Source organism: Rutilus rutilus (genome assembly GCF_951802725.1).
Source record: "Rutilus rutilus genome assembly, chromosome: 14".
Classification (NCBI taxonomy): Eukaryota; Metazoa; Chordata; class Actinopteri; order Cypriniformes; family Leuciscidae; genus Rutilus; species Rutilus rutilus.
In genome coordinates, this window is record NC_140219.1 from 1,037,165 (window position 1) to 1,049,540 (window position 12,376).

The 12,376-nt window shown below is 37.2% G+C and overlaps 1 protein-coding gene across 1 annotated transcript; it reads left to right on the forward strand.

Moving 5' to 3' along the window:
* Nucleotides 1–3,992: 3,992 nt before the first annotated feature.
* Nucleotides 3,993–8,385, forward strand: LOC311304286 (uncharacterized protein). Its single transcript, XM_084431216.1, has 2 exons — nt 3,993–5,015; nt 5,121–8,385. Exons 1-2 carry the CDS (start codon nt 4,288–4,290, stop codon nt 5,206–5,208), a joined length of 816 nt encoding a protein of 271 aa, XP_084287342.1. The 5' UTR covers nt 3,993–4,287; the 3' UTR covers nt 5,209–8,385.
* Nucleotides 8,386–12,376: the final 3,991 nt, after the last annotated feature.

Below are 12,376 nucleotides of genomic sequence, written 5' to 3' on the forward strand. Positions count from 1 at the left end.
GATTAATCGATTATCAAAATAATCGTTTGTTGCAGCCCTACCTGAGAAAACGCTTTGGAAAAGACGGGCTATGGACCCAACCAACTCTATAGGAGGGGAGAACTCCCTCACATGGTACAATCCATGCAGAGGCTGCGCGCTGCGGTGTCAGAATGCGGAACGTGTGTAGCCTAATGTAAACGTGACATTGAAATGTGAAATTTTTTTTTAAAAAAATCCTCGACCGGCCCAAAAGTGAAGCGGCCCACCAGGAATTCTCCCGATTCTCCCGATTACCCACTCCGGGCCTGCCCACCGCTCACTATTTTGACCGAGTATAAAACCGATGGGCTCAGGATTCTTGCATTATTCCAAATAAATAGATTAATGGAATAGTTCACCCAAAAATGAAAATTAGCCCATGATTTATTGACCCTCAAGTCATCCAAGATGTATATGACATTCTTCTTTCAGATGAACAATCAGAGTTATATATATTAAAAAAATGTCCTGGCTCTTTCAGCTAGCTTTATAATAGCAGTGAATGGCATAAAAGTGCATCTGTCCATCATAAAAGTGCATATGTCCATCATAAAAGTGCATCTATCATCATAAAAGTGCATCTATCCATCATAAAAGTGCATCTATCCATCATAAAAGTGCATATGTCCATCATAAAAGTGCATCTGTCCATCATAAAAGTGCATCTATTCATCATAAAAGTGCATCTATCATCATAAAAGTGCATCTATTCATCATAAAAGTACATCTGTCCATCATAAAAGTGCATCTATCTATGATAAAAGTGCATCTATCCATCATAAAAGTGCATATGTCCATCATAAAAGTGCATCTGTCCATCATAAGTGCATCTACCATCATAAAAGTGCATCTATTCATCATAAAAGTGCATCTGTCCATCATAAAAGTGCATCTATCCATCATAAAAGTGCATCTATCCATCATAAGTGCATCTACCATCATAAAAGTGCATCTATTCATCATAAAAGTGCATAACAGTGCATCTATCATCATAACAGTGCATCTATCATCATAAAAGTGCATCTGTCCATCATAAAAGTGCATCTATCCATCATAAAAGTGCATCTGTCCATCATAAGTGCATCTACCATCATAAAAGTGCATCTATTCATCATAAAAGTGCATCTGTCCATCATAAAAGTGCATCTATCCATCATAAAAGTGCATCTATCCATCATAAAAGTGCATAACAGTGCATCTATCATCATAACAGTGCATCTATCATCATAACAGTGCATCTGTCCATCATAAAAGTGCATCTATCCATCATAAAAGTGCATCTATCCATCATAACAGTGCATCTATCATCATAAAAGTGCATCTATCCATCATAAAAGTGCATCTGTCCATCATAAAGTGCATCTATTCATCATAAAAGTGCATCTATCATCATAAAAGTGCATCTATCCATCATAAAAGTGCATCTATCCATCATAAAAGTGCATCTATCCATCATAAAAGTGCATCTGTCCATCATAAAAGTGCATCTATCATCATAAAAGTGCATCTATCCATCATAAAAGTCCATCTATCCATCATAAAAGTGCATCTGTCCATCATAAAAGAGCATCTGTCCATCATAAAAGTGCATCTATCCATCATAAAAGTGCATCTATCCATCATAAAAGTGCATCTATCCATCATAAAAGTGCATCTGTCCATCATAAAGTGCATCTATTCATCATAAAAGTGCATCTATCCATCATAAAAGTGCATCTATCCATCATAAAAGTGCATCTATCCATGATAAAGTGCATCTGTCCATCATAAAAGTGCATCTGTCCATCATAAAAGTGCATCTATCCATCATAAAAGTGCATCTGTCCATCATAAAAGTGCATCTGTCCATCATAAAAGTGCATCTGTCCATGATAAAAGTGCATATATCCATCATAAAAGTGCATCTATCCATCATAAAAGTGCATCTATCCATCATAAAGTGCATCTGTCCATCATAAAAGTGCATCTATCCATCATAAAAGTGCATCTGTCCATCATAAAAGTGCATCTGTCCATCATAAAAGTGCATCTGTCCATCATAAAAGTGCATCTGTCCATCATAAAGTGCATCTGTCATCATAAAAGTGCATCTATCCATCATAAAAGTGCATCTATCCATCATAAAAGTGCATCCATCATCATAAAAGTGCATCTGTCCATCATAAAAGTGCATCTGTCCATCATAAAAGTGCATCTATCCATCATAAAAGTGCATCTGTCCATCATAAAAGTGCATCTATCCATCATAAAAGTGCATCTGTCCATCATAAAAGTGCATCTGTCCATCATAAAGTGCATCTGTCCATCATAAAAGTGCATCTGTCCATCATAAAAGTGCATCTGTCCATCATAAAGTGCATCTATCCATCATAAAGTGCATCTATCCATCATAAAAGTGCATCTGTCCATCATAAAAGTGCATCTATCATCATAAAGTGCATCTATCCATCATAAAAGTGCATCTATCATCATAAAGTGCATCTGTCCATCATAAAAGTGCATCTATCCATCATAAAAGTGCATCTGTCCATCATAAAGTGCATCTATCCATCATAAAAGTACATCTGTCCATCATAAAAGTGCATCTATCCATCATAAAAGTGCATCTATCCATCATAAAGTGCATCTATCCATCATAAAAGTGCATCTATCATCATAAAGTGCATCTATCCATCATAAAAGTGCATCTATCATCATAAAGTGCATCTATCCATCATAAAAGTACATCTGTCCATCATAAAAGTGCATCTGTCCATCATAAAAGTGCATCTATCCATCATAAAAGTGCATCTATCATCATAAAAGTGCATCTATCCATCATAAAAGTGCATCTATCCATCATAAAAGTGCATCTATCCATCATAAAGTGCATCTATCCATCATAAAAGTGCATCTATCATCATAAAGTGCATCTATCCATCATAAAAGTACATCTGTCCATCATAAAAGTGCATCTGTCCATCATAAAAGTGCATCTATCCATCATAAAAGTGCATCTATCATCATAAAAGTGCATCTATCCATCATAAAAGTGCATCTATCCATCATAAAAGTGCATCTATCATCATAAAAGTGCATCTATCATCATAAAAGTGCATCTATCCATCATAAAAGTGCATCTGTCCATCATAAAGTGCATCTGTCCATCATAAAAGTGCATCTGTCCATCATAAAGTGCATCTATCCATCATAAAAGTGCATCTATCCATCATAAAAGTGCATCTATCATCATAAAGTGCATCTGTCCATCATAAAGTGCATCTATCCATCATAAAGTGCATCTATCCATCATAAAAGTGCATCTATCATCATAAAGTGCATCTATCCATCATAAAAGTACATCTATCCATCATAAAAGTGCATCTATCATCATAAAAGTGCATCTGTCCATCATAAAAGTGCATCTATCATCATAAAAGTGCATCTGTCCATCATAAAAGTGCATCTGTCTGTCCATCATAAAAGTGCATCTATCATCATAAAAGTGCATCTATCCATGATAAAGTGCATCTGTCCATCATAAAAGTGCATCTATCCATGATAAAGTGCATCTATCCATCATAAAAGTGCATCTATCCATGATAAAGTGCATCTGTCCATCATAAAAGTGCATCTATCCATGATAAAGTGCATCTATCCATCATAAAGTGCATCTATCCATCATAAAAGTGCATCTATCCATCATAAAAGTGCATCTATCCATCATAAAAGTGCATCTATCCATGATAAAGTGCATCTATCCATCATAAAGTGCATCTATCCATCATAAAAGTGCATCTATCCATCATAAAAGTGGATCTGTCCATCATAAAAGTGCATCTATCCATCATAAAAGTGCATCCGTCCATCATAAAAGTGCATCTATCCATGATAAAGTGCATCTATCCATCATAAAGTGCATCTATCCATCATAAAAGTGCATCTATCATCATAAAAGTGCATCTGTCCATCATAAAAGTGCATCACGACTGAGTGCGTTGTTGTGTTTGGAGCTCCGTCGAATTAATTCAGAAACCTTGTTTTTCTTCTTTACACTCTTTTACAAACGAACTTTTTCATTTTTATAGCGTGTGAACATATCTGGAATACTATTCTCCTTAAAAAACAATCGGATTGCTCTGATATCGCTACATATATCCAACCTTTCGAACTTCCGCTACTAGCCTTAGCCCGCTAGCATTACACGCGTGGTCGCGCCTATCGATCGACTTATTTACACCCGTATCACTGAAAGCTATAATTCGCCATTATAGCACATCTGCTATAATGGCGAATATAACGGATGTGTGTCTAACGTTACCTTTGAGTGCAGGTGAGGACACCTTCGAGCTGCATTCTGTGCAGTTAGAGCTGGAATCCGTGGAGAAGCAGATCCGCGACCTACTAGAGAGACAGGCCGAGCTACGAGATCGATGTTTCGCGCTTGAAACATCACGCGCCGATGCTCAAAAGTCAGTGGTTAGTAACCTTTTGACTCCGACCTCGTCTACTCCATGTGTTTCTCTGCCCAGGATGCGATCATCCCTGGTTTCATTCACTCCGGCACCGACACAACAACATGGACCCTGGATGATTCCACTGCGGAAGACGCGGGCCAGGACCAGAGCTAGGACCTCTCCGCCCCTCCCGGCCTTCGAGATCTCCACCCAGAACCGCTTCTCCCCTCTACGCGAGACGGAATGCGACGCTGTGATCATCGGCAGTTCCATCGTCCGGCATGTCCGTGCTACCATAGGTAAAGGTAAGGTTCGCACTCACTGCTTTCCTGGTGCTCGTGTTCTCGATGTCGCTGCACAGGTTCCCGGGATTCTGAACGGTGACGAGCCCGTCGGAGCTGTCGTGCTGCACGCGGGAACGAACGACATCAGGCTACGGCAGTCGGAGGTTCTGAAGAAGGACTACAGGAGCCTGATCGAGACGGTACGCAGCACATCGCCTGAAACAACGATCATCGTGTCTGGACCGCTTCCCACCTACCGACTAGGACACGAAAGGTTCAGTAGATTATTTGCTCTAAATGAATGGTTAATGTCATGGTGTAATGAACAGAGACTGCTCTTTGTAAATAATAATTGGAATCTTTTCTGGGAGCGACCTAGGCTCTTCCGTGCTGATGGCCTTCACCCCAGCAGAATCGGAGCGGCTATTCTGTCGGACAACATCTCCAAGACGCTACACACCATATGACTAGTAAGTCAAAGTCCAAATCACACTCTTTGCTGTCCAAACTTAATTGATATAAGTACCAATGTAGAACATTATATTGAAACTGTGTCTATTCCTCGTTTAGTGAGATCAAATAATAAATCTACTGCAGGATCTAAGAAAAATCTAATTGTGATTAAACCAGAAAATCTCAATATTAGTGAACAAAAACAATTTATAAAGCTAGGTCTTTTAAACATCAGATCGCTTACACCTAAGGCGGTTATTGTAAATGAAATGGTCACAGATAATAGTTTTGATGTACTTTGCCTTACTGAAACCTGGCTTAAACCAAATGATTATTTCGGTCTTAATGAGTCTACTCCTCCTGGATACTGTTACAAGCATGAGCCCCGTCTGATTGGTCGTGGCGGTGGTGTTGCTATAATCTATAAAGATATTCTTACTGTTACTCAGAAAACAGGTCACAGGTTTAATTCGTTTGAAGTACTTGTGCTACATGTTACTCTCTTAGATGTAAGAAAGAAATCCATATTATCTCTAGCCTTGGCTACCGTATATAGACCGCCTGGGCCTTACGCTGATTTCCTAAAAGAGTTTGCAGACTTTCTCTCAGATCTTTTGGTCAATGTCGATAAAGCATTAATTGTTGGAGATTTTAACATACACGTAGATAATTCAAATGATGCTTTAGGGGCTGCGTTTACAGATTTATTAAACTCCTTTGGGGTCAAGCAAAACGTAACTGGTCCCACTCATCGTCTTAATCATACGCTAGATTTAATTATATCACATGGAGCCGATCCAACCGATATAGATATTATACCGCAAAGTGATGAAGTCACTGACCATTACATGGTCACTTGCATACTACGTACCGCTGAAATTTGTCATGTTGCGCCGCGTTATCGACCAGGCAGAACAATCCTTCCAACCACTATAGATAGATTCTCAAATAGCTTACCTGATCTGTCTCAGCTGCTCAGTGAACCCAAACAAACAGATGAACTAGAGGAAATGACTAGCACTATGAGCACCATTTTCTCTAGTACATTAGACATCGTTGCACCAATTAGATTAAAAAAGGTTAGAGAGAAAACTAAAGCACCATGGTACAACAGTGTTACGCATGTTCTAAAGAGAGAAACTCGTAATTTAGAGCGTAAATGGAAACAAACTAATCTAGAGGTCTTTAGAATCGCATGGAAAGACAGTATGTCACGTTATAAAAAGGCCCTAAAAGCAGCCAGGGCTGAGCATCTCCGCAAACTAATAGAAAACAACCAAAACAATCCAAGGTTTTTATTTAACACCGTCGCTAGACTAACAAATAAACAGACGTTACCGGAGCAAAATATTCTGTCACAGTGTAGTAGTAATGATTTTATGAATTTCTTCACTGAGAAAATAGAAAGCATCAGAAACACAATTGTAAATGTACAATCTTTAATGGTGTCTTATGATTCAGCCTCAATTATCACCCCGCAAGAACAATTACAGCGCTTTGCAACTATAGGACAGGAAGAGTTAAATAAACTTATCATTGCATCTAAACCAACAACGTGTTTATTAGATCCAATACCAACTAAACTACTGAAACAAGTGTTACCTGTAGTGGAAGAGCCTCTTCTCAATATTATTAACTCGTCTTTATCCTTAGGTCATGTTCCAAGAATATTCAAGTTGGCAGTTATAAAACCTCTTATTAAGAAACCACAATTAGATCATAATAACCTAGCAAATTACAGACCCATTTCAAATCTTCCATTTATGTCTAAAATACTAGAAAAAGTGGTGTCCGCTCAACTGTGCTCTTTCTTGCAAGAAAATGATATCTATGAAAAGTTTCAGTCAGGATTCAGGCCGCACCATAGCACTGAAACTGCGCTTGTTAAAATTACAAATGATTTACTTCTAGCTTCTGACCAAGGCTGTATCTCAATACTAGTTTTACTTGATCTTAGTGCTGCGTTCGATACTATAGATCACACAATACTCTTAGACCGACTACAAAACTACACTGGTGTTCAGGGACAGGCATTAAACTGGTTTAGATCGTACTTATCAGACCGTTACCATTTTGTCTGCGTAAATGGGGAAAAATCGAAGATAACGTCAGTAAACTACGGTGTACCGCAAGGATCTGTGTTAGGCCCTCTGCTATTCTCAATATATATGCTGCCACTTGGTAATATTATAAGAAAACATGGAATTAATTTCCACTGTTATGCTGATGACACTCAATTATATATTTCATCACGACCAGATGAAAACGCTAAATTATCTAAATTAACAGAGTGTGTTAAAGATATAAAATACTGGATGACATGTAATTTTCTGCTATTAAATTCAGATAAAACGGAGGTATTACTTATTAGTCCAAAAAACTGCCCACAAAACCTCTTACAATACAACTTTAATTTAGAAGGGTGTCCTGTTACTTTATCCTCTACAGTAAAAGACCTGGGTGTTATATTAGACCGCAACTTGTCTTTTGAAAATCATATTTCATATGTTACAAGAACAGCCTTTTTCCACCTTAGAAACATTGCTAAGCTACGTAACATGCTATCTGTTTCTGATGCAGAAAAGTTAGTTCATGCATTCATGACCTCGAGACTAGATTACTGTAATGCTTTATTAGCTGGTTGTCCTGCATCCTCAATAAACAAGCTACAGTTAGTCCAAAATGCCGCCGCTAGAGTTCTTACTAGATCAAGAAAATACGATCATATAACACCAATTCTGTCGTCTCTACATTGGTTACCTATAAAGTTCCGTATCAATTACAAAGTATTGCTACTGACCTATAAAGCCCTAAATGGTTTAGCTCCCGTGTATTTAACGGAACTTCTATCGCCCTACAATCCATCGCGCTGTTTAAGATCACTAAATTCGAGGCTTCTGGTCATTCCTAGGATATCTAAGTCCACTAAAGGAGGGAGAGCTTTTTCACATTTAGCTCCTAAACTGTGGAATGGCCTTCCTGATATTGTTCGAGGCTCAGACTCGCTGTCCCAGTTTAAAACTAGATTAAAGACGCATCTCTTCAGCCAGGCATTCACATAATACTTACATTTTATACTACAGTTGAGACGACTCGACGCGGGCGATGTTTATGCCCTAAATCAATACATGATTAACTAACTGTATTTCTCTATGTACATTTCTGAAATGCACTTTCTGTAAAGCTGCTTTGAAACAATATGTATTGTGAAAAGCGCTATACAAATAAATTTGAATTGAATTGAATTGAATCTATCCATGATAAAGTGCATCTATCCATCATAAAGTGCATCTATCCATCATAAAAGTGCATCTATCATCATAAAAGTGCATCTGTCCATCATAAAGTGCATCTATCCATCATAAAAGTGCATCTATCATCATAAAAGTGCATCTATCCATCATAAAAGTGCATCTGTCCATCATAAAAGTGCATCTATCAATCATAAAAGTGCATCTGTCCATCATAAAAGTGCATCTATCTATGATAAAAGTGCATCTATCCATCATAAAAGTGCATATGTCCATCATAAAAGTGCATCTGTCCATCATAAGTGCATCTACCATCATAAAAGTGCATCTATTCATCATAAAAGTGCATCTGTCCATCATAAAAGTGCATCTATCCATCATAAAAGTGCATCTATCCATCATAAGTGCATCTACCATCATAAAAGTGCATCTATTCATCATAAAAGTGCATAACAGTGCATCTATCATCATAACAGTGCATCTATCATCATAAAAGTGCATCTGTCCATCATAAAAGTGCATCTATCCATCATAAAAGTGCATCTGTCCATCATAAGTGCATCTACCATCATAAAAGTGCATCTATTCATCATAAAAGTGCATCTGTCCATCATAAAAGTGCATCTATCCATCATAAAAGTGCATCTATCCATCATAAAAGTGCATAACAGTGCATCTATCATCATAACAGTGCATCTATCATCATAACAGTGCATCTGTCCATCATAAAAGTGCATCTATCCATCATAAAAGTGCATCTATCCATCATAACAGTGCATCTATCATCATAAAAGTGCATCTATCCATCATAAAAGTGCATCTGTCCATCATAAAGTGCATCTATTCATCATAAAAGTGCATCTATCATCATAAAAGTGCATCTATCCATCATAAAAGTGCATCTATCCATCATAAAAGTGCATCTATCCATCATAAAAGTGCATCTGTCCATCATAAAAGTGCATCTATCATCATAAAAGTGCATCTATCCATCATAAAAGTCCATCTATCCATCATAAAAGTGCATCTGTCCATCATAAAAGAGCATCTGTCCATCATAAAAGTGCATCTATCCATCATAAAAGTGCATCTATCCATCATAAAAGTGCATCTATCCATCATAAAAGTGCATCTGTCCATCATAAAGTGCATCTATTCATCATAAAAGTGCATCTATCCATCATAAAAGTGCATCTATCCATCATAAAAGTGCATCTATCCATGATAAAGTGCATCTGTCCATCATAAAAGTGCATCTGTCCATCATAAAAGTGCATCTATCCATCATAAAAGTGCATCTGTCCATCATAAAAGTGCATCTGTCCATCATAAAAGTGCATCTGTCCATCATAAAAGTGCATCTGTCCATCATAAAAGTGCATCTGTCCATGATAAAAGTGCATATATCCATCATAAAAGTGCATCTATCCATCATAAAAGTGCATCTATCCATCATAAAGTGCATCTGTCCATCATAAAAGTGCATCTATCCATCATAAAAGTGCATCTGTCCATCATAAAAGTGCATCTGTCCATCATAAAAGTGCATCTGTCCATCATAAAAGTGCATCTGTCCATCATAAAGTGCATCTGTCATCATAAAAGTGCATCTATCCATCATAAAAGTGCATCTATCCATCATAAAAGTGCATCCATCATCATAAAAGTGCATCTGTCCATCATAAAAGTGCATCTGTCCATCATAAAAGTGCATCTATCCATCATAAAAGTGCATCTGTCCATCATAAAAGTGCATCTATCCATCATAAAAGTGCATCTGTCCATCATAAAAGTGCATCTGTCCATCATAAAGTGCATCTGTCCATCATAAAAGTGCATCTGTCCATCATAAAAGTGCATCTGTCCATCATAAAAGTGCATCTGTCCATCATAAAGTGCATCTATCCATCATAAAGTGCATCTATCCATCATAAAAGTGCATCTGTCCATCATAAAAGTGCATCTATCATCATAAAGTGCATCTATCCATCATAAAAGTGCATCTATCATCATAAAGTGCATCTGTCCATCATAAAAGTGCATCTATCCATCATAAAAGTGCATCTGTCCATCATAAAGTGCATCTATCCATCATAAAAGTACATCTGTCCATCATAAAAGTGCATCTATCCATCATAAAAGTGCATCTATCCATCATAAAGTGCATCTATCCATCATAAAAGTGCATCTATCATCATAAAGTGCATCTATCCATCATAAAAGTGCATCTATCATCATAAAGTGCATCTATCCATCATAAAAGTACATCTGTCCATCATAAAAGTGCATCTGTCCATCATAAAAGTGCATCTATCCATCATAAAAGTGCATCTATCATCATAAAAGTGCATCTATCCATCATAAAAGTGCATCTATCCATCATAAAAGTGCATCTATCCATCATAAAAGTGCATCTATCCATCATAAAGTGCATCTATCCATCATAAAAGTGCATCTATCATCATAAAGTGCATCTATCCATCATAAAAGTACATCTGTCCATCATAAAAGTGCATCTGTCCATCATAAAAGTGCATCTATCCATCATAAAAGTGCATCTATCATCATAAAAGTGCATCTATCCATCATAAAAGTGCATCTATCCATCATAAAAGTGCATCTATCATCATAAAAGTGCATCTATCATCATAAAAGTGCATCTATCCATCATAAAAGTGCATCTGTCCATCATAAAGTGCATCTGTCCATCATAAAAGTGCATCTGTCCATCATAAAGTGCATCTATCCATCATAAAAGTGCATCTATCCATCATAAAAGTGCATCTATCATCATAAAGTGCATCTGTCCATCATAAAGTGCATCTATCCATCATAAAGTGCATCTATCCATCATAAAAGTGCATCTATCATCATAAAGTGCATCTATCCATCATAAAAGTACATCTATCCATCATAAAAGTGCATCTATCATCATAAAAGTGCATCTGTCCATCATAAAAGTGCATCTATCATCATAAAAGTGCATCTGTCCATCATAAAAGTGCATCTGTCTGTCCATCATAAAAGTGCATCTATCATCATAAAAGTGCATCTATCCATGATAAAGTGCATCTGTCCATCATAAAAGTGCATCTATCCATGATAAAGTGCATCTATCCATCATAAAAGTGCATCTATCCATGATAAAGTGCATCTGTCCATCATAAAAGTGCATCTATCCATGATAAAGTGCATCTATCCATCATAAAGTGCATCTATCCATCATAAAAGTGCATCTATCCATCATAAAAGTGCATCTATCCATCATAAAAGTGCATCTATCCATGATAAAGTGCATCTATCCATCATAAAGTGCATCTATCCATCATAAAAGTGCATCTATCCATCATAAAAGTGGATCTGTCCATCATAAAAGTGCATCTATCCATCATAAAAGTGCATCCGTCCATCATAAAAGTGCATCTATCCATGATAAAGTGCATCTATCCATCATAAAGTGCATCTATCCATCATAAAAGTGCATCTATCCATCATAAAAGTGCATCTATCATCATAAAAGTGCATCTGTCCATCATAAAGTGCATCTATCCATCATAAAAGTGCATCTATCATCATAAAAGTGCATCTATCCATCATAAAAGTGCATCTGTCCATCATAAAAGTGCATCTATCAATCATAAAAGTGCATCTGTCCATCATAAAAGTGCATCTACACTGTAAAAACTAAAGGAGCCTCAAGTATCCTGTCGGATACTCAAGGAACTTCAAAATGTAATTTTGGTGCCTCAAAGCTCTTTTTCCTATAGTAGGGTTACTGGAGGAGCACTGACAATCTTTGAGGTTCTTGCTGGAACTTATGGGATCCTTTAAGCACTTTGTATTTACTTCAGAGGTTCTGGAGTCACCTTTTCATTACCATGAGACCTCGAAGTGCTTTAGGGGAAAACAGAGGAACTTAAATGCGATAAAA